This window comes from Ptychodera flava, chromosome 7 (assembly GCF_041260155.1).
Source record: "Ptychodera flava strain L36383 chromosome 7, AS_Pfla_20210202, whole genome shotgun sequence".
Taxonomy (NCBI): Eukaryota; Metazoa; Hemichordata; class Enteropneusta; family Ptychoderidae; genus Ptychodera; species Ptychodera flava.
The window spans coordinates 37,946,865-37,973,981 of record NC_091934.1 but is presented as its reverse complement, the minus strand read 5'-3'; the positions used below and the strand labels follow the sequence as shown (position 1 = coordinate 37,973,981).

The window sequence follows — 27,117 nt, the reverse complement described above, 5'->3', positions numbered from 1 at the left end:
ATTCTGCAATTTCACTGGAAACAGGATTTTAAGGTACGTCTTTTATCACCATTTTTCACAAAGCTTGAAATCGTATCAACAAAACGATAACTTCATCATATTCTTGTTGTATTTGTAGGTATCCCGGACCGGGAGAGACATCGACCGCTGCACCCCTGACTCTGGTGACGGATCTTCTAGTCAAAAGTTCCCCGATGTCCCTAAATCCTTCCTAAGATTATGTGAGGACAAATATCCATATATTCCATGCGCACAGCAAGCAATCCTTCTTCCACCTGTCGAATAACTAATAAAAACTAGATTCACCACGTTACCAATACTTTGGATCATCAAACTACATTAGCCTTGTGTCCTAATAACAGAAAAGACACCCGATGGGAAAATGTTGCTGAAAGTTTTAGGCCAGGCTTGCACTTTATTGTAAAACTCTTTTGGAAAAATAATTCTCTGCTAAAATCAAAATGTATACTTTGGATGACAACCTATGTTTAGCGTAGCAGTCTATTGTGACCCTGGATCTTGTGAGGTTTATAGAAACCATGCCAAGAAACGTGGGTTTCGGTTTTAAAAAATGACGAGGTTTTTTGTTGTTATTTGTTTCCCTGTTTTCGTATATAAAATTTTATTTGGTAATGATGGTGAAAGGTTACAGTGCTTGTCACAAAGGCATGGCAGTACAGTTTTTAATTAAATATAATTTTTGGTGTTATGTCGTCCTTCAGAATGGCGATGTAAAAATACAAGGAAAGACTTCTCACTGCCATCAAAACTTGGGTAGCGGATAGTCATAGCATACATGACGAGCCTCTCAAGTCAACAGTCAATGCAAAGTTATGTTTAAGACTTTCTTGCTAAAACTACATCGTGTAAGGCGTCCGTGTACTTGACCTTCACGTCAGAAAAACCACTCTTCTCTGCCAGAAGCCGGTACTCACTTCCTGACCTTTCCTTGCCATCGGTGACTGCTAGCATCAACATACACCTTTGTGCCGGATCAACAGGACCTGTTTTGTCATCGTTATATATACACTCCGCAATAAGAATAGCGCCACCTACAGGTAAAAATAACAGTAAAAGATTTCTAGGTTTTGCTTGCTGTACATTTTGATGAAATTTCCAACGTTTTTGCACTCGGTGTAAAATACTTTGGTGTTGTACTCTCAAAATCTGTCGGAAGACCTATTATTCATCCCATTGATACACATTCTCTAAATGTAATGTCAAAGGTTATTGTTGACAACTGAATTAAGTCCGCACTAGAAGTCATTGGTCAACAGTATCATTGCACTGACATTCAAAACGCGGTATTAAAATCATGATAAGCCAAATTGAAATCACTCTGGTTCAAATTGTTAGTACTTTACAGAAACGCAGAAAAATAATGTTTTAGAGTGTTTTCAAGAATGCAATGAGAAAATTGAATCGAATATGACCAAGCCAGTGTAAAGCCAACTTGCAACTGCTTTTAGACAAAATGGTGAACTCAGGCAATATATCATTCCTTGGGTAACAAATTACATAAATTAAGTTTTGCGAAAAAAAGTGGCGTTGGGTAAAAAAATTGCGTGTAATGTACAACAACCCTTCATATTAAGGTAGTATGTACCTTGAAATTAAAATACTTATTGGTTAACTTTTGCATAGACCTTTGTCAATGAAAATTTCAACAATCCTCTCAAAAATTCAAGAAAAAAAAATCATACAAATTTTAGTACTAGAGAAAGAAATCATCTGAACTTTACCAATACTAGTATTCGGATGTAATGTTTAATATTCAAAATGCCCGCCATCCCTTGTTCACGCTATGGCCAAAATTAAATCGTAGACTTTCAGAAAACTATTAAAGACGGTGAAAAAAATTGTTTAAATAAAGAGCTTCAAAATGAATTCCCAACAAGCGGTAGGCCAGAAAAAATTGTAAAAATTTGAGAGTTTTAACATGTCTCCGTGGCGCATTCTACCCTAACATGATGTTGATGGTCTTTTTTTATTGCAATATTCAGGTCTCATCAGCGTAAAGTATGCATATTTTAAAACTAATGAAGTCTAAACGAGTGTACGGTATTCGGTAGGCTGTTAAAAGTAACATTGTTGTAACCTCTTATTTGAACATTTAAAACAAATATTGATAAAAAAAGGCTTTGCTCGCCCATTTGTCTGAAAAGAATTCGCATTCATACACAAATTAACTTCTATCAAGACATGTTTGAAAGTCCCGCTACTGTCTGTGGTTGAACCTACACCTGATTCAAAGCTCACCTGGTTTCAATGTAGAGTGTACTTTTTGCAGAAGTCGGATAATCTTATCATCCTGCCAATTATGGAAAATCATTGAGAAGACATACAGATCTGCCTCCGGCAACTCATCCACGAAGAAGTCTCCGGCCAAAAATTCCACGTTCAGCTTTCCAGCATCATCGGGTTTAAAATGATTGGATACCTTGACAACCGGTGGCAATTCCAGCACTTTGATCGATATGCTCGGATAGGTTCGACTCATTTCGTACGCAAGAGCGCCACTTCCGCCTTGTGGTGAAAAAACGAAAATTAATATATATATATATATATATATATATATATATATATATATATATATATATATATATATATATATATATATATATATATATATATATATATATATATATATATATATATATATATATATATTAAATCATATTTTATATATAAGAGTCTACATAACGCAGGCAACGACCATTGAGGGAGTACAAATTTTTTGAGTAAAAATGTTAGAGCATCGAAGTAAATATGATAAAGGACACTCGAATTTTACGTCCATAGTCGGAGCTTCTCATTTAAGTTTAATAATCCATCACCATTAGTTTGGGTTTTGTCAATGGCAAAAGGCATGTGCACGGTATGATCAGCAGTAGCACAATAGAGTATTCGTGTAATCCTAGCAGTTTTCTGTGTTTTTGATAATTGATTATCATGTACCATGATTTAACAGTAATTAGACAGTATTACCTATCCATGTAGTTTTTTTAATGTCACACCACGGCTATGTTGTGTAAATTTGGATTGAAATCGTCCGGTTCCAGATAAACTTGTTTCTTTGAGATAGTTTTCATGCATGCCAGGTTTTCATACAACACACGCGAAGTGGTGGCGTTCTTGTTCTGTTTTGATTTCACATTCCTCACAAACAGTAAAATTTTGCTATCATAAATGCTTTTCCCCCCATGAAAATGATTGTTTACGTGTAAAAAATATTAGAAGTCGTTCCCCTGCAAGTGCCAACCAATGCTTTCAAACATTTTTAGCAAGTTTCTCGGTGCTATTTCACATCTTTCTCTCCCTCAAGCTCTCAATGGCCCCTTTCATCATTAACAGACTGCGGTTCTAAAGTCAGGGAAAAAATACTTGGTTTCAGCGATGGTTGCCATATAAAATACTACCAACCTCCAAAATCACAGGCTGTTTTGAACGTAGAAAGGTCGAACGCTGTCACAACAGCCTTGCTCGCCAATGGCGCCAACCCCTGCATCCCATTGACGACAGTCATAACTCCGTCCTCATCTGCATAAAAGTTTTCATACAGCTCACTGCTGGTGGCGCCGAAGGTTCTCACGTGTTGATTTTTACCTTCACGTACAGCATGATCAAGATTTCCCATCAGAGGATAGTTATACAGCTTGGCAAAGTGAATATATCCCCTCATGGAACTTTTTGATCCAGCGGTGAGATATTTAGAGGATGCCTCTGTGTTCGAATACTGACCTGAAATATTATTAACTGTGTCTGATACTTGTACTAGTGTATGTAGCGTGAAAACTGTTGTGGATACGTGCGGTTGTTTTGAGTTCCTCCACACCCGTGTCCTCATAAATATTCTCTGACCAATTTAATGTTCTTATTATATGTATTTTCTATTCTGGTTCCGTTTTGTTAATGTTGTTTTTCGTTCTCCCCACTAAATCATGTGGAAATACTCAGCGTTCAGCTTGTCGATAAGCTCGACTACTGGATTTTATCCAGGACGAGGATTCATTTGGCAGCAATAATATCGCAAACTGCGCCATATATGTCAGCAAAGCTAATACTTTCCATTCAAACAAGCTCTAGGCAGAAGAAGAAAACAATTGCACACATGTACACGCTCTCTCTCTCTCTCTCTCTCTCTCTCTCTCTCTCTCTCTCTCTCTCTCTCTCTCTCTTGTGCGTGCATAGTATTTTATACCGGTAAGTGATTAACTTCGACACTTCCAGGATTTTTTATCGATGTCGATGTCCCTATGTTTACATTCCAAGATATAAAATCCGTGAAAAACAAAACTCCGTGGAAAGCATAGTCACGCCGGGGGTATCTGGACAATTTTGCTCACCTTTCTTGTCAGGGTCGAGAGATTTACTGAGGAGATGCAGACTGACACAGCTATTTAAAAGTCTTTCCATGGCATCAACATCAGTTGACAGTTCAGTCGCCAGTTGCGTGGCTGTCTTCTTCTGTTCACCATCTCCAGCCAGAGCGTCAAAGACGCCAAGCTCGCTGGCCGCGAACAGGATCTGGTTAGTGGAATGTACGCAAGATCATGATGAGACAGAATAATTTACTGAGAAAAAAAAAAACATTTTCATGGCAATGCAATATTCAACCAGAAATTTAAAATAAAGTGTTCAATTGTACTTCTATTATTGATTTTCTGGTTAGCTAGAAACTGGGACATGCGGATGATGGTAATATATGCCACGAGAGGCGCGAAAACTTTAACCGATATCTGTACACCTCATGTATTGAACTTCGCCACGCAGCTTAAAAGACACGGATAGTCCTTTTCGTATTGTTGATATTGTTTGTGTTATATCAAGGTAGGATGCTCCTCGGGGACAAATATTTGGACTCTCACATTTTCAACAATCAATTTTTCCATCTAGTCCCTGTGGGGACTCATTTTGAAGCTTAGGGAGTAAATAGTTTTTTATTTTTGCGGAAATTGAAAATCTTATCTTTTTTCCCGTGGAATTAATACAGGGATGGTGGCTATTTTGAATTTAAAGCGTCGGGAAATATTCAGTAATAGTACAAAATTTTGCACGGTAACTCCTGATTTTTAAGTCTTATTCTCTAAATGACTTAAAATTTCTTAACGGAAAACAGAGCTATACTTTAAAATTTTCAATTTCGAAGCGCGTACCGCCCTAAATGAAAATATTTCCTTCTTCTAAACTTTAACGGAAAAACAAATATTTACTTTGCAAACACGGCAAATTATGTATGATACTCAAAAATTGAATTGTGTTCCGTACTTCAATTCAGTTGTCAAACATGGCAATGACGTTGCACTAAGGACGTGTTGACAAGATGAACAGCATGCATTTACGACTTAATCAGGCGAAAAGAGAAAGATATTATATTTTCAAAAGAATTGACATAATGGAAAAACGTGCATCAAAAGTTATCGTCAACGCAGCTTTAAACATAACTTGAACTTCACTAAACACAGAAGAAGGGAATTTTTCTGTGTCTAAAGTGATATTCCGTTATAGGATCACAGTTAAAGTACACGTGTCCCGAAATCGAAAGACTTAAACTTTCCTCTAAAGCATCTTTCAATCATAGACGTATCATATCAAGAATGATATCAGCGTTCACCGTACAAATGTTGGTTACAGAGAATATTGCCCAACATTTACCGACATTTGAAAATCAAAATGGTTACAATCCCTGTGTTAGTTTAATTGGGAAACTTTAATTTTTGATTTTCGAAAAACTAAGAAGCTGACAAGTACTAGTATACTGACTCCAACAGCTTCAAAATGAAACTCACACGTGGTAGACCAGAAAATTATTGCAAACATTTGTGACTCCGGATGTCTGTCCCTCAGGCGCATTCTACCTTGAAGAATACTACTAAATACCTGAGATCTTTGAAATCCAGTAAGTATTTCAAAAATTTCAGCTGCAGTTAGATCGATGCTGCTGTCGCCCATTGTTGAGTAACTTCTGACTGCAGGGATCTTCCACAAGCTGGGAGGGTTCGGTAGAGGGTGATACCACTTGTGTATCCAACTTCAGGGAGAGACATGGAAGAAATCAAAGTAAGATTAAAGTGGCCTATGTGTAAAAGGGTGATAAAATCACCTACATAACAGAGCAGTCAGTGTTGGTATCTATAAGTATAAGACCCTGTCTCAAATTCAAAAAGAGATTGCGGCATGTAAATGAACTAATAATCAGTTTGCCAAGCTCATTAAACATCCGGCATAAATATTGCCAAGGTTCTACTGAATTTAGGTCAAATTCAGTAAATTTAATATTGATACAGAGCCTAATTTTAAAAATGGTGGAGCATGCCAACCGTATGTAATTATCAATATGTCAAGCCCGTCGAGCTTTTATCATGTGACCAATATCAACATCGAACTTAGAATTCCGGGCAAATCTAGTGTATATTCGGTTTTTACATATGGTATATCTACACGCAGAAATTAAATATACATACATGCACATGCCGGAAAATGCCGAGAGAGTTTGACCGGTTAAGAAGGGCTTGACTACGCAGTTTCTGCGTAGTGAAGCGTCATTACGTATTCATGGTGACCCCTGGCCAGCTGTCAATAACTTTGGGGGCTTTTGTCTTTTGGCCTGCTTTGCATATGCGTCGTTGGACACGACCTGCCAATCACCCAGGTAGTCAATTAAACTATTAATTGACTGTTTACCGACCCAATTAACACTATCCAGCAGTATCAGTCATATTTTAATCGCGTGGCCCGGGTGGGCACAACGTAGGAACGCGTGTATTTCTGTGTGTACGTTTCACTTGTGGTGTTGTTTGTACCATCGTGTGTCCTTGTTTCACCTACAGCATTACCTTCAAGGTGACAGGCTTACTATTAATGTTCAGTATCATTGCACCGAGTTCTGCCCACGGTGAAAACCACCTGTTTTGCCTACTAATTACTGCCCGTCGCTGCCCGTCCTGAATGTAGCCTATCTATAGCTACAGTAATCACATAAATCATTTATCAGTTTTGATATATACTCCTAAATTGTAAGTTTGATCAAAATCGAGACCACATTCAAGGGCTATGCAGACTGTCCATGTAAGCACACACAGTGGCAAGAAGGCGGCAAACACCTACTGACCAAGCACATCGAATCGGCGAAAGAAGCATAAAAAGCTAGGCTTATCGCCAAAACAAACGCGCCAAGCGCTAACAAAAACCCATACCAAGCGGCCCTTTTCAGGGCCACCAAATACTCCAAAAAGGGAACTACCAAAAAATACGATAAGATGACATAGAACACACAAACACTTAAAAGAAATAACAAAAATCGTACACATAACAAACAACTGAAACACAACATTAAATACAAAATAAACAATCACAGTAACGTAACAGAAAACATGGCCGTGGAAATAAATCAGCTATTTCCAAAGAAAAGCCGACAACAACATGAAATTCAACAACAACCTATCATCGCTCAAACTATGAAACTCCGAAAAATAGTACTAGGCAAAGCCTTAAAATTCATTCGGACACCAACAAAACCAAACAGAATAAAACCACCTCAGGATTTCAACAAATAAAGTCGTATAATGTGACTACGCTACATCGTGACACAAACAATCGCAACAACACCAATTCAAAGAAAAGTCAAATTGGACTCCACGAACAACAAAAAAACAAAAACTTGAAAGCTATCTGAAGCTTCTAAACTCGCACTTCTAGAGATACCCTTTCAAACAAGGAAACAAAACATGTCGCGTGCCAAAAGAATCGCGATAAACCAGCTTGCAAACATTGGACAAATTTTGGGAAAATAACCCTTCGACAAGGGTCGGTTTTTCGTTATTGTCAACACAAACGATTACGTACTCGAATGCGAAAGGCAATTACGTAACACTCAGTATTATACACAACAAGCCAGAACAAACAGTAAACAAAGTAAATGAACTATTAATTAAAATGTACGAGAACAAGCACATCAACCAGGATACTTGTAAGTATCTTGATCCAATAAACATAAAATCCGTTCCCCGCAGTGGTACTTATTGCCTAAAAATTCACAAACCTCCGCAAAAATCTAAAAGACACACCAGTCAAAACAAAATTTACCGAAGTAAAGAAATATAGAACAAACAAACCGAACCACCAAACGGACTCACAACGTGACCAAAATTAATATACTAGTACTTGCCTCGCTAATCGGAAAGCAAGACCACTAAAATGCATTAAAATAAATTTTCACAAACACAAACTAAGGAAAGAATCTACACTGCGACTGATGAGAAACCACACTCGGGTTTCGAAACGCAAGCGTCAAAGGGCGACTCTATCAACTTTTGTAACAACATAGGTCCGGCTGCGTCTCGCCATAAGCTTTCCCCACACAAACAAAACATTACCGTACACACTAATCCAAACTTCTCTACAAATATCCAAAGCGAAACAAACATTTCATTAACACAAACAATCGGATAAGAATGTAGGAACACATTTCGAAACGAATCAAACACAAACTCGACACAAAAACATTTAGGATAGTTAGGTTGGGAGCCTGTTTCACATTTTTTACATCTCGCTATACTGTCTATGATTCTAAAAATAAAGTCATCTGCCACTTTTTCTGTATACGCGGTTTGGCAAAACTCATCTCTTCATCGAAAGTCGGGCGATTTCATGGTTCTTTGGGGCACTTAAGTGTACGTCGAGCTTAAGGAATGTGTCATTCGCGATTTTTTCCGCGATGTTTTATTCGAAAATTATTTATTCCTTCAAGGGCAAATGCACATAATTTATGCTGTTGGAAATACTGGCCGCTCATAAACAAGACAATAAACTCAATATATGTGCATTTTACTGATATTGTTAAAGTACCACCGACACCCACAAAAAACCAAATGGTTCAGTCCAGGTATTTGCAACTCTGCCATCCGACTGGTCAACAGGAAATCAACCATAGGTGTCTTTTGGCACGCGTATACGCCAGTCACCTAGGCGACGGTAATCTGCACCACTTATCACCATCGGGAAGGTACTCCTCCCCATATACCACTGGTGATCCCACCCTCAAGGCACTGCGTCATTCGACCAAGCATTGTTATTGTAATTTCCTGCATAAAATTAACAGCGAGGTCAACCGGTCAAACTCTCTCGGCATTTTATCATATTCCATATGTTATACTCATCAAACCTTCGTCATTACTAAATATCAGTATGATCAATGTTCCTCAAAAGTCTGACCAAGTTCAATAAACTCTGTTCCGATACATGGTCTACTTACAGAAATTGATCATTATCATATACAAATGAATAATAATCACAAAATTATTCAGTCACACATTTTTTTCGTTAGAGTCTTTACTGTTCAAAGTTTTACTTGTATATTATTTTTTGATGAGAATGTGAAAATTTAGAAAATCAAGCAAGGTAACCCCATCTTTTTTCTTTAATATTTAATTATTTTCATATGCAAGAATTCAAAAATCTCTTATAACGTTCATGTTTCCTGGTCTTCTATATCATGCGTTGCTCTCAGGTCTGATGTTATGTACAAGTAGATTTGACTGTCATACGCATCATTTGACCCAAACTCTTCTTCAACTAAATACATCAGAGTCAGAGCTAACTCTGTCACTACCAATATGCAGTGACAGTGACACTGGAGTAGCAAGGCAGAAGCTGTATTAACTTTGATTATTTTGACAATATATATTTTTGCTCGGTTTATACAACTGTGTTTTTGCTCTACTCCCTACAGCATGCTGAGCTGTTCTATATTCAGCTTGCCAACACAGCCTGTGTATGTGTACTGTGCATTGCATCATTGACAAATGACTTTCAGTCTGGACTCTTATCCAATTATAATCCAATACATATTTATATATACAGGGTTTGTCGACAAACTGAATATTGTGTGTTTCAGCAAACTGTAGGGAGACAGCAAGAAACTGTATTTGATATATATTTAACAAATTATCAACAGTTGCAGCTTCTGCCCCCCTTTTTTAGGCTCACTTGTTTGTTTGGTTTTTTACAAAAAATCATATGTGTTTAGATTTTTTCGAAATAAAAGTCATGAAATGTGACAAAATGGTTCTATATTTGGTTTAATTATTACTAACATTAGAACAATAGGATGACATTAAAATGTTATTCGTGTCATTGAATTACCTGACAAACTTTGGAATTGGAAAATGTAAAGGTAAAAGGAAACAAAAGAATTTTCAGGTAACCCCTATGGGCAGTGCCAAAATTTTCTGAAACCCCCCCCCCCCCCCCGAATTCCTCCAGCCCCTTCACCGGTTTTTGTAAACGCAGCCTAGGTATGACAAATGTATCTCAGAAGTCAAGTGTACGTATACGCAGTGGGATACCAGTACGAATGAAATTTATCAAAGTGTCACCGATAAGTGTGCGGGCGAAGCATATTAATGGCCTCTTTTTACGTGTCAAGGTTACACCGATGTTAACGGCACGTCGATAAATTATCGTATCGGTTCAAACAATGAGATTCTTCCTCAAATTCATGCATACAAAATTTGTCTCTAAAGAGTACACTCATATACCAGAGGCTGATTTTCTTGGCAGTTTAGCTGGGTCATGGTTCTAAAGTTATGCTAAGAACATATTTTCATTTGTTACAAAGTTGAGTACATCATTGTAGGTCACCATTGTCGAAGACGCAAATACTCTATGTTGTCGAGCGTATCAATCGGTAATGCTCATGTCAGGATACGTTCTTTGCTCATATCCAACTGGTCTTGGACAAACTGATAGCTTTCGTTGACAAATCAATTATGCATGATCCGCCATCTTGTATCAGTACAAGAAAAAGGTCAAACATGTTTGAAATATCGCCGGACTTCTCATGGTATTTCTATCATCGGATTTGTATTATGGTAAACTTTTGACCACCAATTTCGTCTCGGTGCCTTCTCTGCATGCTCATATATATTGATACGCCCTGTTTTACTAAACGCCCTCAGATTCATGTAGAAGCAGAGCTAAAGATTAGGTTCATCTTACCTCGTTGCATATTAATGCATTGTTTGCTATTCATCTCGAACCATAGAATTTGTGTTGTGCTACTCCAGGCCTTAACCTACCATCGCCAAGCGTGTTGTCATTAGGGTCATCCACTCTCCACGACTATAAGCAACAAGGAGATCGATTGTAAATATTGCAACATTTACCCAAATTTATCCCTGCAGAAGTTAGTAGTTTTCAGAAACGACAGAATTCGGCCTAGACGAATCATTCACAAAACAGCGTTGAAACAAACATAGCACTTGTTAAGACCTTCAACATGTCCCTGACCTAAATCATGTCCCTATATGCTGAAAGTGCAGTAAGATAGGGGGGTTAAACTCAGCAAGTAGAACGAGCAAGTAGAATCAAATACAAAGAGTGTGATTCAAATGTTGAATATGACATTTAAAATAATATCAAAAGTTTCGGGGGACACGTAAAATCGATCGAGATGTAAATCAAAATCTGTCCCAAACTCAGTGCGCTATAACAATCAGTCTGCCTCTAAATCGAAAGAAGTTGCAGATTTATTTGATGCTTTCTTTGAGTCCATTTTCAAAAAAAGGACGACCAAACCACAGCTGTTCTACTTTTTGATGATGTCACAAGTGATGCCTTATGCAATGAACATATTTCTGTGGACATCATTCTCAAACATCTCAATACATTGGATCCTAACAAAGCCATGGGCCCAGATAACATCTAAAAAAAACCCAGGTATTATATTAAAGCGTTGTGCAAATCAACTTGCTTACCAACTGAAGGTTTTATTTAACAAATAAATTGAGAAGGTACATTTCCAAGCCTGTTTAAACCAGAAAATGTTGTACCAATTTCCAAAAGTGGTAGCAAATGCGATGCCACAAATTATAAACCAGTGTCACTTCTCTCATTAATAAGCAAAACATTTGAGAAAGTGATCTTTGATGATATATTTAACCATGTTACACAGTATATATGTAACTCACAGCATGGCTTTACTAAGACTCTCTCTACTCAGACCAATCTTGTAACATATGTTGAATTCCGTGCGAACTGTTTTGACAAGAAACTACAAGTTCATAGCACTACACTGACTTCTGTAAGGCTTTTGACTTTGTTAACCATAGACTGTTAATTTACAAACTAGAACGTTATGGTGTTCCTGGACAAATTCTACAGTTGTTAAGTAACCGTCAACAAAAAGTTTTTATTGACGATCGCGTTTCTGAGTGGGGCCCAGTATCATCGGGTGTACCCCAGGGGTCACTACTTGGCCCACTAATATTCAGTATTTATGTAAATGATTTACCAGGTATTCGCATAGATTCACAATGTCTCTTATATGCTGATGATGCCAAAATCTTTAGACCTATTAAAACTATTTCAGATTGTTTAAAACTTCAAGAAGATGTTGATAGAGTCGCCATTTGGTGTCGATCTTTGAAACTTGATACAAATGTCAAAAAATGTTCTGTGATTTCTTTTACCAACAAGAGGATTTCAAGACATTTTGACTATTGTATTTTAGAAACCATTCTTAATAGACAACAACAAAGTGAAAGATTTGGGAGTTAACGTTCTTTTAACCTCGAATTTCAGTTTTTTAGATCATTTCTTTTTCTGTAAATACATCTTTCAGAATGTTTGGTTTTATAAAACGAAACTCAAAATTTTCCTCAGGTTCAAACTTTGAAATCTCTTATACTTCTCTTGTAAGGAGCTGTCTCGAGTATGGTTCTGTTGTCTGGAACCCTTGGCAAAAATCAGATATGGAATCACTTAAAATGATCAACGTAAATTAATAAAATAATTGTGTTTAAAAACTTGTGTTTCATATCATGCTGACCAGTAGGAAGCTCTCTGTACTAGGTTTAACCACAGAGTAACATAGACAGAGTGGCAACACCTATTGTTTAAGGCGCGAAGCGGTTACGTAAGCAATCCATGTTTGCCTCGCCTCACGAAGCTCTTGGCTCTCTTTTCCGAAGAGTGCCGACCATGCACCCTTCGGTAATTTTCGGATTTTCACCAATTGTTAAGCGAAAGTATGTTCGACAAAGTTTGTGTTGTTGTTGTCGTGTGGTGCTGATAGGAATTGATGTGCTGGCAAAAACGGGAATGTTTTGAGCTTCAGGAAAGTGGGTTGTACCGTTTTAAAAATTCCTCTCATATTTTTATGAATATATAATGAGTGTGTTTGAACCAAATTTGAAAGTCTTTTATCGATACTGTCTGGTTTTACTCAATGGTTTACGGTCAGTCATACCGTCTTTTACACGTGCGTCAAGAAAGGACATGTTTATGAAACTGCTGGCGTGTTATGTTTTAATTGGCGTGAAGCAGTGTTTCTGGCCTGAGAGCTCACAAAGTAACAATGGTTGCTACGCGACTGGCAGTAAGATGCCATCTCGTCGTATGTTTCGCATAATCTCGTGTAATTATCAACCACAAACAAAGCCTCCAAAAAGTTTAACACCTTTGAAGCTCATTTTAATATGAAAAGCCAATAGTCTACCGAGCCGACCATGGAACAAAAGGCATGCAAGTGTTGCCACTCTGTCCATGTTACTCTGTGATTTAACTCACCGAGTTTGAAGCAGCATCGTTGCCCCTATCATCTTGACATGTTTTTACACAAATGTGCCACTGGGTTTTTATAATTTACCAGATGTTTTATCAAAGCGCCTGACAAAATTTTGCACTCCTGTCCTACATTCAGACCACCCCGTCGTCGTATCAATGTTTTAAATTTTCTCCACTCAACAGATGTATGAGCAATTTTAATGAAGACATGTTATATTCTGACGGCTGTCCTTGTTGATTTGTTTGCTTTGTTTATATTTTCTGTGTATATCCTACACTCCGAGTCGAGTTTAGTTTTGTCAAAATTTTTGTTTCGTTACTTGTTGTTTGGTGCTGGCTTGTTCAGTATTTTTTTAACCGTTTTCTTTTGAGTTTTTCAGGAACTTGTACATGGGACTTGATTCCGTAGGATTTCCGAATAAATAAATATATAGATAAATAGATAAACTCAACTCTAACAACACATATGCTGTAATGGGACGATTTTGAAGTCATACAGACATTTTTTGAAATACAATTGCTGCTATTTGATAATTCAAGTTGGATTTAAAAACGACAAGATTAGGGACAGCATTAACATGAGGGCAATGTTTATATAAAAATACAGCTACTCCATATTGGAACGCATTTGGTGCCGTATGGATATTTCGGAAGTCATAATACTCGCTTCTTTCAAATACATGGCTGGATATGAAAATACAACAATAAGGCTAGATAGAGGATAGATAGATAGGGAGGGGCGCTATATCTTTCCAAATTAAACCTCCCCCCAAATTAAGGGACACATTGAAGATATGTAGACAATTTTGAAACGACACTGATTGTTTTCAGTTAATATAATACTTCAAGATTCATTAAGACTACAAGATTGGGGCTCGAAACAGGTGGTTTGGTGGGTTGGTGTTTTTCAAAAATATATAAAGAAATGCTGTTGAAGCAAATTTTTGAAATCATTATGTTGCTGCATTCACAAATACTTGTGAGGGTGGAAAAATTCATGGGGATTTGAAAATTCTTGGGGTAGTAGTTTTGCTCTGCGTGTAAGGGGGATGGGCCTGAAAATATTTTGATTCCCTATTTGTTTCAGATTCCGTAGTTTGGTAGGTGATTCAATGAAAAATGAATAACACTTTTGTGTCATCCGGTGATTCTAATGCTATCAAGTGGTTCTAATACAAAGGAAAGTGAGGGCAACTTCACACAATGTTTTCTACCTTTGATAGTGATGCGGTATATTGAATCGATCGATGTGGTTTTATGATATGGTGAAACATGGCGACACACTGGTGAATCGACAATGCTTTGACCCTAGTCATGTGATCTGGGTCCCCGGGAAAACCGGTTATACGTTAGAATGATTCGTCTTAACCGCGTGGGCCAATCATCGCGTTCACCCCACTCAAACATTAACAAATCACATACTTGAACCACGTGTACCCTTTAAAGGTGTATGATAAGAAAAATAGTAGCTATTGTTATACTTTTGGACTAAAAATCCTGGTATATTAGAATAATCAAAAGATGGGGTCACCATGCTTTATTTTCTACAAACATACGGTGAAAAGTCAATGTTTGTTTTCACAAAAATCACTTAAAATCTTTTCAAGTTCGTGAAGTGAATGAAATGTTCACATTCTCATCGTACAATAACACAAAAGTAAAATTTTGAACAGTAAAATATTCTAATTTAAATGAAAAAAATGTGTTAATAAATGGAAGTTTTTATTTTTTCCACCACATTTGCCACTATTACACACAAAATTTCAAAGATTAAAAGTTTTACTTGATGGAATATAAAATTTGTAAATCTTTTATAAGTAACATCAAGATCATATGTATCTTGTACCTTTCATAAAAAATTCTTCAGTAGGATACCGTGCTCAGTTTTTCACTGTTTTGTAAAGCTTAGCCAGGAATTCACAATTTGCATACTCTCTCATGATCGTCATTTTGGGTGCTCTTCAACTGATTCCATCATATATATAGTAGAGGTTGCCCCTCTACTGTCTATGGTTCCATTGACCCGACCAGATTGGATTAACTCAAGTTGGCTAATCGGACTGATAAATCCAAAAGGTCCACTGCTGAATCAATTTAAGAATTTACCTTTTGGGTATGGGCTCTACAAACGGCTGACAACATTTAAAGAACCACTACAGAATGTTTAGGTGTGCGGCCAAAACAGGTACTAGCAGCTGCGAGCAGAACCGCTCAATAGCCCTATACGCTACATGTTTATTTTTTCTGCGCCTACATCCCTATAAAGTTGTATTTGCGAAGGCAATCGGCGTCGCTCCTGCTGGCTTGTTAGAGCGCCGCCACTGTGTGGCTTTACAGAATAGAGGGTCCGGGTCACGGTAAGTGTGAGGTCACGCAGCCGACTGACAAGAATCAACATAGTGTGCTGCTGATAATAATGATATTGAATGTTGGGGGATAATATGATGAAATGGAGTTCAAGGAAGGTAGTACGCTTTGAATTTAGATTTCCTTTTCTCTCGTTCTCTGCTAATTTCCTGATATAAATGCGACTTTCACCTTCCTGACGCTCTGATAATCCTGGATCCCGCACCGTACACGTCAACGGATCGCTGCACTGTGGCGCTGTTATCGTGTGTAATCACATTCGATTCGCTACACAGGCCTCCGATTCTTTCACTGTTATTTTCTGGGGCTACGGAAAATGTGGAAATTGATTTCGAACCCCAGAAATATTTTTGTCGCTCCATTCCCACAAGCACATACCCCAAGAAAATTGACGTGGAAATCTTACCAACAAACATTTTAATACTCAGCCACGTACTGGTATTAATCGTCGAATGCTAGAAATATCTTCTGTCTGTTTACCACATTTTGTTAAGCCTTTAGGCCTAAGGTACTAGTGTGCATGAACTGCTCAAAGTTTTGCTCAAACATTGCATTCCTGAAGGAAACTTTAAACCATTCTCTCTCAGTAGAATAAAAATCGGGGTCACCTTGCAAATTTTTGTATTAGGGAAACAAAATTCCTCAAATTTGTTTTTATCTCCATGTTAAACTCTGTGGGGAAAATGAATTTTAGATTTTCACAAAAAAAAGACTGAAACCTTATTTTCTTCACAAACTTAAGAAATGAGGCTACAGAAGCAGCAGACTAGAAAACTATTGGAAAATTTTGAAGAGAATATCTTCCCCAGATGCACGCTATCTTTAAATGGGAAGTTACAGGACTGGGTGCACAATAGGGGGATTACTGATGATGCAGCCATTTGCAAACACTAGGTGGGAGTTTTTAATTCTCATAGCATCGCTTTGACCTTATAATACATTTGAATAATTATGATGGGCACTTTCGTGATATTTGCAAAGAGGGGTCAAATGGTCGTAAAAGGAACACATTTTGAAACATGTGCATTCTCTGACAAAAATCTTTTTTTTTCAGTTTATTTTCAACTCAAATTTAGTCGCATGCAAGATTCAATGATAATGAAACGCCTAAATCATGGCAAAATGATGGGATTCTGGGACCAAACACGGCACGTCCGATCAGTAGCGTGGCTTTTTTACATTTGCATAGATTTACAATAATCTGGCTTTTATAGGGGAAGTTCCTGTTTAACTGACATGTATTGACAAGTATATATGTAGCCTGGCTTTATGATAAGTCTGATGGTGAGAACGCACAGGGATGAAACAGAGTCGTTGTGTTTTTTTTTTTCCTTTTTCAAGGTCCTGTGCAGCACAGACTGATATTCATGGCCTGAGTGGGGACAGGGATGAATCAAAGTAAAATGAATCGACTGTGGAGGCGCTATGCTCTTGGTCTTCTATCATTCATTGTCATTTTGCTTGTATTACAGTGTGAGTACTTTTATGTCTATATATATATATATATATATATATATATATATATATATATATATATATATATTATATATATATGCATGCATGTATATGTATGCATTTTGCGCGTGCATGTGTGTATGTCTATGTATGTACACATGCATTATTATATGCATATGCATGTGTTTATATATGTGCCTATGTATATATTATGTTCATGTGTATGTGCACTGTATGTATGTATGTATGTATGTCTGTAAGCATGCATATATGCATATATGTATATGTATGTAGATTCATTATTTATTATACAATATCTTTTCTGTTTATGAATTATGACAAGTTTACATATAATTGAAACTTTAGTGCATTTTAAATTTTTATTAATGTTTTTCTGAATCTTTTTTTAAAGATATTGAAATATTTGAGTTTCTTAAAATGCTAATAAATGGATTTCTTATTGTAGCATCATCTTTTTGTAATGTTTTCTGAACATCTTGTCCACAGTCGCTATTTGACTCGGCGGACATTACGCATGCAAACGACAGAACTGAGGGGAAAATAGGATGTTTCCTGGGCACAGCCCTCAGTGTCTGATCATTTCATGACCAATACAGATTTTCAGCAGATCTGAAGATTTTGTTACTTTTCTCATTGGCACTGTCCTAGGGAGTCCAAAGAAAGCAAAGCAGACACCTCTATACTAAGCTCCCTAGTTCAGATGGCAAAAGTGTGAGCTCTTGGATGATAAATTCATTGGGCCTTTGAATTGCAAACTTAATTATTGAAAAATTTCAAAGATTTATGTACTGATTTTATTTGATCTGCACAACATTGCATGGTCAGACGTTGATGGAAATTATCAAAATAGTATGTTTAAAGAAGTTACAAGGACAGTATAGATTAAATTTTGAAAATTCAATCAATGTCAAGGTGGTTTTAAGTGAGATAAATGTGATCCAACATTCCCGTATTTCAGCAATATGGATTTTTGGAAGCAGAAGCAAGGAAAAAACACGGCAAGATTTCAACAGAAAGTCAAGCAGAATTCATGATTGGTCTACATTTCACGTTAACACTGACAAGAAAATAGATGGAGAAGGAAACGGTAGGTAGAGAGTATTAGTTCTGTGTCACCAGAACTCCGCATGTATAATTTTTTTGTCTCTCTGTGATTTTAAACATTGTTGAAGACCTGTACCAAAGGTCTCACAAAGTACCCTGTATTAACCCTTTGAGTGCTGTAATTTTCCCCACCAAACTTTTAGTACAACATTTTACCAAATTTTGTGAATTTTTCTGTAATTCTTTTGATAATTCTGGATCAATGGGACATCACATTTCATTGGCTACAGTTTTTCACCAAAATTTTGGCAAAAATCTGACGAAAATTGACAGGGGTATATTTTATGAAGGAGACAAAAGTTGACTGTGGCGCCCAAAGGGTTAAATCTCGTTCAGCTGTAACTGTTATGTATATTTCCCTCTATTTGAATGTCTCTGTGAAATACAGTGTCCTGTTCTACTTCAAGAATCATGTCAAAATACCTGCACTTCAACTTGTCTATTCAGCCTGTGTGTGCTTAACCCTATGAGACCAAAGTCAATTTCTGCCGCCTTTATAAAATGTAGCTCTGTCAATTTTTTTCGGATTTTTGTCAAAATTTTTGTGAAAAACAGTAGCCAATGAAATGTTATGCCCATTTGGTCCAAAATTATCAAGGAAACTACAGAAAATACATAAAAATTGGTGAAATGTTGCTCTCAAATTTTCTATCGGAAAAAATTACAGCACTGCCAGGGTTAATTTGTTGTTTGTTTACAACCAAAGTCCAGACTTGAAGTCCATTCTAAACTATACATTGTGCTAGCAAGCTTAATACTTGGTATTTCAGCCTACTTTATGCCAAAGGATGAAACTATTCTTTGTCTTACAGAACAACAATAGCAAAAATCTGTGAAAAGTTACAGGTTTTGTCCCTTTAAGTTGAAACAAGAAAATTATTGATGCAATCATACATAGATCATTTATAGCTCTTCCTTTTGATGATTTTTTTCACAATGTTTGTTTTTAAATTCAACCACAGTTTGTTGTTCTACTCCCCAAAGCATGTTGATATACACAGTGTTGAGCTTGTCAGCTCAGTCTCCATGTATACACTAACTACATTGTAATATTGTGGACAAGTGAATTCTGATCCGGACTGGAATCCAAATGTAAACAATAACAACATGCTTAGGGAGTATAACAACTTGCAGTTGACGTACAAAAAATATATAAAAATCATCAAAAGTGACAGCTACCAGCTGTTAATTTTTGACATTACTTTTCAAAGAAGAATACCGGTAGAAATGCATCATAAATTGTTGACTTCCGATTTCTGCCAATTGTTGAATTTGACTCTCAGTAAATCAGTTGTTTACCAGCCCTGTGAAACGTGGCAAGTTGTGGATGACAGTGTTTACAGCAGAAATTACCGCAGGTTGCTGTTTATATGGCTGGTACAAAGTTTACACGAAATTGCTGCGACTATCAGTGATTGACAGCTGTGCTGATACGGACAGCCAACATACAAAGACACTCCTTTCCAACAGGGTTCACAGTAAACAGTGCACTCATCTTAGCTTTAACCTTGAGCTTGTCACCCCTTATTTACTGTGAACAGGTCCACCCTCACAATTGATAATGACACATTTGGGAAAAACCATTTTGTTGAAAGGTTGGATCTATCTTTTCAACAGGTACTATTATAATTATATTCACACCTTGCATAAATGGATATGCATTCAAAGTTGATTCATTCCTAACCAATTCACCTTGTCGAGTAGCTAGACCATAGTTCATTTTGCCTTAAATACACATTTTCCTACAGGTATAAGAAAACTGCACTACAACTAAAGTAAACAATAGGAAAAAGGAAAACACAGAAACAATACCAATGGCACCATTTTGGGAAACTGCAGTGCAAGTGGTATTCTTGGCTTAGTTGAAAGTTACTGATAATTGTAGTGATTTCAAGTAAATGTTGAAATGTACCTGCAATCTGAAAAGCAACTGCAGTAATTATTCCTGTAGTTGTGGCATGACTAAAGCTATGAAGTCGTTTCTTTCAGTGGGTTGCATTCTCGGCCTACCTGGAAGTCATTGATTATTGTGGCCATTGCAAATACTGAGACCTACCGGTTTAATTTCTTTATACATGAAAATTAATTTTTTAACTGATTATATAAGTTCGCTGCTTTTACAGAAAGACCGAATGTTTCCACAGCATCTGGTGTCTACAACAGAATAATGAAATACTGTAACCTGCCATCTGTCATTGGTCAGGGAATGGAAGGTCAGTGTTCAAATTTGTTCAATGATTTTGAATTTTGCTATATGACAGCGTTGCGTTTGATCATAAACTCAGCTGAGAGGAGTGGTAGAAATGTTGCATTATTGCGCAAAAATTACTGAAAATACTTATGAAGAATTTGTCCATGCCTAAATGGTATTATACTTCATATATCTCTGTCGGTGATGAGTTATCGCATAACTTTCACCATAATGTCTTATCATGCTCCTTAAATAGGTGAACCTGTATCAGATCACCGCCTTCGCCATGTTGCCGTTGTCACTCGCCATGGTGACCGAACATCAATGACGTCACTTCCTTCAATGAAAAGTCCTTGGAGCTGTAGCTTCAATGAAAAGATGCGTGAACTCTACCCAGCTGTGTTGGATTATGTAAATTACATGAGGGAAAATGCCAACCGCCTGAGGGCGCCAGACCGGTTAAGACAATTGAAATACCTACCAGACAAAAAGTTCTGCGCATCTCGGAACTCACACCCCAGGGAGCACTGCAGCATCTGAAACTGGGAAAACACTTCCGGAAGCAATACCTGGAACAACATAACCTTCTCATGGAAAACTGGACGCAACAAGATATTTTGTTCGAGAGTACACTGTACAACCGAACTTTGCAGAGTGGGTTGGCGTTCCTCTACGCCTTCCTTCCTGGCTTCAGTTTTGACCGATTTGAAGCCCAGGGGAGCAGTTTGGTGAATTTTTGCCGTGAAAACTGCAAGTGCACATCACAAAATCACTATAAAATGCTGAATGAACAGGAAAGATACGTGATGCGGAAAGCAAATCTTCATCTGGCCAGCAACATCAACGACCTCGTACGTGTTCTTGATGTAGTAGTTCTCAAAGACGAAACTGTCTGGAGGATACAAGATGCTCTCACACCGTATATTTGTCACAACAAAGATTTGCCATGTGGATCTAAGGAGTGTGTTAAATTGACCCATATCTCCCCTATCGTGAATTTTACGGACACCTTTGCCATGGTAACCAACGCTGATGGACGTCCACATCAGAAATATGTCCGGTTGTACATACATCCCTTTTTAACTCGGCTTGCCGCTCAAATGAACAAAGTCATGAAAGATCAAACAGCGATCAAATTTTCCCTTTTTTCCGGGCATGATGTGACGGTCTCCCCTCTCATTGATACCCTTGGTCTTCCAGACCATGCCTGGCCTCCTTATGCATCGAGGGTTGTTTTTGAACTCTGGCAGAATGCAAAGACTAAACGCCATTTCATCAGGATTATATACAATGGTAAAAATGTGACAAGATTTGCTAGATTCTGCAGACGAAGCACCAATGAGAATGGGCTTTGTCCTTATCGAGATTTTGCAAAGTTCGTAGAAAGCGATAATTTGAAAATCTTTGACAGTGTCACGTATGAAGAGGCTTGTTCCAAAATTGTGTGATGAGATTGCGGTCCAGCTATTAAAGAGTTGTGATGTACTGCTTTTTTGCTTGATCTCACACAGGACTTGATAGAAAACCAGGCCAGTACAAATCAACCCTGTGCAATGTAAACACTGATGGTTGTCCAACTGTTGATTTAAAGGGAAAAAGTCGGCCATTTTTCATGAATTTTCTTTGATACGAGACACTATTTATATAGTTTGACATGTTGAAAGATACTGAATGAATGGGTTACCATGCATATATTCGAACCCGGTTTTTAGACACAGTACATGAAACCAACGCGAGAAAGATAAATGGTCATGACCATTTATTCATTCTCGCAATGGTTTCATTTAATTTGTCTAAAACGGGGTCGAATATATGCATGGTACCCGTTCATTCAGTATCTTTCAACTTGTCAAACAATATAAATAGAGTCTCGTATCAAAGAAAATTCATGAAAAATGGCCGACTTTTTCCCTTTAAGGACAAAATAGCTGAGATGTTTGAAATCCAACCATTGATGATTGAGCACTGACGGTAATATGTCGTCATCATCAACCAACAGGGCTCATGAACTATAATAATGCTATTAATCTTATTTTGTGCATGAGCCTTATGCATTTCCTTGTTCTCTTCTCTCACCCTATGTTTCCTCAGACTGTGAGTCATGACTAGACTGTTCTTGTATGCAGTATGCAGTGCGCCCTTCTTTGTGAACTGTTGGTAATGGATTTCTCTGTTGACCTCTATTTTGTTGCCATATTTAATGTATATAACATGCCAAAAGTTCACCAAGAGAGGGCGCACTGCATACTAGTATATTTTCAACACTGAACCGTCATGACTCACAGAGTGATCAGGAAGCATATTAAGGCAAGATAAGAGAACAAGGGAACACAGGCTCATACACAAAACTAGGTTTAATAGCATTATTCTGTGTTGTATTTTAATTGGCCATTCATGAGCCCCTGTGATCAACCTAGGCAGCTCCAGTTTGTTTTGTATTGTACTCAAAATTCTGCATGTATTAAGATGGCTCATCAACAGTTGGACGACCGCAGGACTTTGAATCACCTTGAAAAGTTGAAACTAGTTAATTAATTGTTTTATTTCCTGGTGATGACAACAGGATTTTAAATCACTTGAAAACAAGAAACCGGTTAATTATTTGTTTTATTTCATAGGGTATTAAATTTTGTGCAGGATTCAATCCTGTTCATTGTCTATTCTGTGCTGTATGTCCTTTAAACATATTTTATTGCATTAATTGTCATCAGCATAAACTTCCCTCCCCCCAGGATTGTGCCAGTTCACAAAGCAAGCCAAATTGGACTAAAACTCAGCATGCCATTTCAACAACAAGATATCTAAAGTCAGATATATTATATTCTCAGTACAGTCAGTCAGTCTAGAGACACGGAGGAGGTATACTTGCGATTTGGAAACACGGCACTGCCAGCAATAAAATGGAAGGAAGGAAAATCCATCAATATGGTATGTTCAAATATGTTTACAGATGTCAGCGGAATTGACAAATGATATCACATTTATGATAAGTTTCTTAATAGCATACTTACATGTACATTAATTTACATCAGTGAGTCTTGGTACAAGAATAGATATATTGTTGAGGGCTAATAGCTGTGGCCTATAGTTGTCACCATGTTATACAATGAGGTTATAGAAAACGCTCCTTATAATATCAATAGTGCTGTTCATGGTTACATTTCTGTTTACTAAATATAGCTTAACACACTTGACATCAGACACTGAAATGTAGACAAATATTGTCAGTGTTTCATAGGTGGCTGTCGTTGCAGCTTGTTGTCTGAACTGATAATGTATCTTTTAGTATTCATTGTAATGCTAGCAGTTGCCTATTAAGCTGTATTATTGTTGTTTTTGCATGAGTAATGTTCAAAAATACTAAAAATGCAGACTAATATCTATGTTTATGTATTAATAAGAGAACAGTGACATCAATGGTGGATAGCCATATTCTTAACTACTGGGCATTGTATTATATCATCAGATCACAAATTGCTACTGCTATCCGTGTCATAAAACCCACTGACAGGGATTGACCACGCTCAGGAACCTAATATACCCTCAATGAAAAGAAGTGTGACACTCAGAAAAAGAAGTTAGATATTGACGGCACTGTGAATTCTCAACAGACTTTTGACCGTATACGACCACCATTTTTGCACCAAAAGGCCAGTAAATTTAATTTTTTTCCGGAAACAAATGTTTGCAATGTAATAGAGGCACACTCACGGTGATACTCACCAAACTTACCTAACACTAAAAAATTTACGTATCACTGGAATTGCATGCTTGAGCTACAGTTTTCACTGGCTTATGCGAAAATCAAAAATGTTATTTTCCCCATAGGGTTAACACAGGGTGGCAGCCATTTTGATTTTTAAATATCAGTCGGCATTATGTATTATTTATTTCTATATTATCAAATTTGCCCCCCCCCACCCCCCCCCCCCCAAATTTTATCCTTTATTTGGTCAGAGAATGGTTGAAAGTTTCATTTATGAAAAGTTTTTGCAAAAGTTTACGTCAATTCTGTTTCTGTTTGCATACTACCGGTACCTTAACTGAAAACTGATGTTGTATAATTTTATTTACACTTAGCATTGACAATGAATCATTATTATTCATTTCTTTATTCTTAAAGAATACTCCATATTTTTTCTTATGATTAGATGATACCATAAGTGGTAAAACCTTCCATCTACTTAGAATATTTAGATGTAATAAGTTATCAAATCTATTTTTAATATTTTGGAAGGATGTGTATTGTGGTAAAGGCATGATAAAAATTTTAAATAGTGATATTTAGAAAATGCAAAGATCAAAATATAGAATCATTATACTCATAGATCAGAAACATTTGCCTGATATTTATGCTAATTTACATATGTTCATAGTTGAGTTTTCACATCATGGAATGTACCTGCTATACTCATTTTAACAGTAAAATTGTAATGGGTAAATAAGTGGTAATAAAATTTCTGAAAGTTCTACAAAACATTTTCTGGCTCATAATATTTGATTTTGAGATTTACCTTTGTGTTGTGGTTCAGTCATATAGTTTCCTTTTCCTCCAAGTTTCATTTAGTGTCTTTTAAACAATGAAGTGATTTTGATTCCAGTGATGAAGGCTTTTAAATCATAAACAGGTAAAATAGCGGGAGGTTTAGGTATCTGGTGAAATGCCAAAAGCTATTCTCTGTTTACTCATGAAAATGTATGGCACATGACTTCAGTTGCTATTAGCAGTCTGGCAACTGTGTCTATGTATGTTTTTGTACATACATTACGTATGCCTGATGTGAAAAAAAAGAGGTGTGTGGAGAGAAAACCTCAGTGCCAGTTTTTCCAGGGTTAAAGGCGGAGCCTCCCTTTAAAAGGACGCGAAGCTATGGCGGCATTCATCGTGTAAGTAGACACCAAACTGGCAACACGCGGGTACACGCTCCAGAAAATGCCACTTTTTAGTTTTCCCTGGCCGCAAAAACACAGACACTCTGCAGAGCGGTCAGCGCGAAGTTGCTGCCGATGGAACTCTGTAGTTATATTCAAAGTCTAACGCGACTGGAAGACAATTTTTTAGGAAATTCCAGCGTTTGTGGTGGGGAATCAATGACCATTCGCGATTTGAACCGACCGTCAATCAAACGTTTGTATAAACTCTGTTTGCAGGATTAGCAAAATGTGACAAAAGGTTGAGATCAGTTTGTGTAATCAATGTTATAGTAATCAAACATCGTACTGGCCAAATGTGTGACTGGGAGGAGAACGCCACTAATGCGAGAACCTAGTAGGCCTACCTGGGATTGAAAAGTGCGGCTTTAAAAGTAAATTGCAATGGCGCCCTCAACGTCATGAATGACAAAACCATCATGACACATTAATCAGTGTTGTCAAGGATTCAAAGAATTGTAAACCTACTGATGATGTATAATAGACAGTGTAGCTTGCAACTGGAGAATTTTTCTTGGTGAGTCAGAAGATGGAGGTCTCTTTATCTTTCAAGTGATTTTCCATAATATTGAATGGATGACAAAATAAGTCTAGTTTTAGGCGAGCCCTTGGAGTGAGAATGCCAGTTGTGACCCTCAACATTGGGCTCAATGTCACACTTGGTGGCAACTATAAGTTGCAGACTTTTATACTTCTGCATGCATGCACCTCATCAGATATTTAGTGCATACCCAATCAATCAGCACCGTCATCATATTTGTTTGTGGAATCTGCTTTTTTACTTCAAAGTTGACGCATATGCTAGTGCACCAGCCACCTTTGCCACATGGTGGCGTGCACATAGCTGTGTTGGCGGCAAACATGTAGACTTTGGGCAACTGGTGACCATAGCCACAACGTATTTGAACTTGAAATAATTGAGATCATAAGTTAATAGATTTTTTTTTTGACAATGTTCTTAGTATGTGTGGAATTGTGAAAGGGTACACAGTTTTCTTTTCATTGATGGAAATGTCAACCCTTCTCATGTACAAAAACCACAATCTATTCACACTGGTGGTACATATGAACTTGTTTGATACTTGAAATTTTCCAAAGTAATAATGAAAATATTTTTGTGTGAGATGGTATTTTCCTTGACAACGATTAGTGTTACAGGAGGTAACATTGCCTAGCAGTGAAATTATGATACCGGGGCAAACCATGGAGTCTCCATCGCTTAATCTGCGTGGAAGCACATATCATTTGAGGATTATTATATAGTCACATTGTGGCAGCAATAGAAGCAGATAATGATGTGTGTATAGCTGCCATAGCTGATAGCATGGTACTAATTCCTCTGTCACTCAATTCTTATTTGATGATAATGTCAAATTATATCTTTTCAGGCTTAACATGGACTTAACGGTCAGAAAAATGGGTTGTAAAAAGCGACACAGTAATTGCTGCTAAGGGACCAGTCATTTGTAATTGACTTGGGT

At 37.2% G+C, this 27,117-nt stretch overlaps 2 protein-coding genes across 4 annotated transcripts; one reads left to right on the top strand and one right to left on the bottom strand.

The window, feature by feature from the left end:
* Positions 1 to 90: 90 nt before the first annotated feature.
* On the bottom strand, positions 91 to 11,291 carry LOC139137466 (acetylserotonin O-methyltransferase-like). 3 transcript variants are annotated; one of them, XM_070705585.1, is made up of 7 exons: positions 11,166 to 11,284; positions 5,881 to 6,031; positions 4,347 to 4,527; positions 3,424 to 3,741; positions 2,260 to 2,526; positions 936 to 1,052; positions 91 to 286 (listed from the first exon to the last, which is right to left on the bottom strand). In XM_070705585.1, the coding sequence occupies exons 1-7, from the start codon at positions 11,228 to 11,230 to the stop codon at positions 201 to 203; spliced, it is 1,185 nt and encodes a 394-aa protein (XP_070561686.1). In that variant the 5' UTR covers positions 11,231 to 11,284; the 3' UTR covers positions 91 to 200. The 3 variants fall into 3 exon arrangements, with proteins under 3 accessions (XP_070561686.1, XP_070561688.1, XP_070561685.1); XM_070705587.1 differs by lacking the exon at positions 91 to 286 and having other exon boundaries at positions 386 to 1,052; positions 10,999 to 11,291; XM_070705584.1 differs by lacking the exon at positions 91 to 286 and having other exon boundaries at positions 386 to 1,052; positions 11,166 to 11,289.
* Positions 11,292 to 15,916: 4,625 nt separating this feature from the next.
* Positions 15,917 to 25,181, top strand: LOC139137465 (2-phosphoxylose phosphatase 1-like). The gene is made up of 5 exons (XM_070705583.1): positions 15,917 to 16,031; positions 17,275 to 17,406; positions 18,368 to 18,496; positions 20,637 to 20,726; positions 20,961 to 25,181. The coding sequence occupies exons 2-5, from the start codon at positions 17,322 to 17,324 to the stop codon at positions 21,242 to 21,244; spliced, it is 588 nt and encodes a 195-aa protein (XP_070561684.1). The 5' UTR covers positions 15,917 to 16,031; positions 17,275 to 17,321; the 3' UTR covers positions 21,245 to 25,181.
* Positions 25,182 to 27,117: the final 1,936 nt, after the last annotated feature.

Bases quoted from the DNA above. Each gene is read 5' to 3' on its own strand.
- LOC139137466 (XM_070705584.1), bottom strand. From the start codon at position 11,230: ATGATTCGTCTAGGCCGAATTCTGTCGTTTCTGAAAACTACTAACTTC. The intron at 4,528-5,880 runs GTATTTAGTAGT...TCCACTAACCAG, and splicing joins CTGGATTTCAAAGATCTCAG to ATCCTGTTCGCGGCCAGCGA. The intron at 1,053-2,259 runs GTGAGCTTTGAA...TTTTACCTGTAG, and splicing joins ACACTCTACATTGAAACCAG to GTGGCGCTATTCTTATTGCG.
- LOC139137465 (XM_070705583.1), top strand. From the start codon at position 17,322: ATGAATCAAAGTAAAATGAATCGACTGTGGAGGCGCTATGCTCTTGGT. The intron at 17,407-18,367 runs GTGAGTACTTTT...CCCGTATTTCAG, and splicing joins CATTTTGCTTGTATTACAGT to CAATATGGATTTTTGGAAGC. The intron at 20,727-20,960 runs GTCAGTGTTCAA...CTCCTTAAATAG, and splicing joins CATTGGTCAGGGAATGGAAG to GTGAACCTGTATCAGATCAC.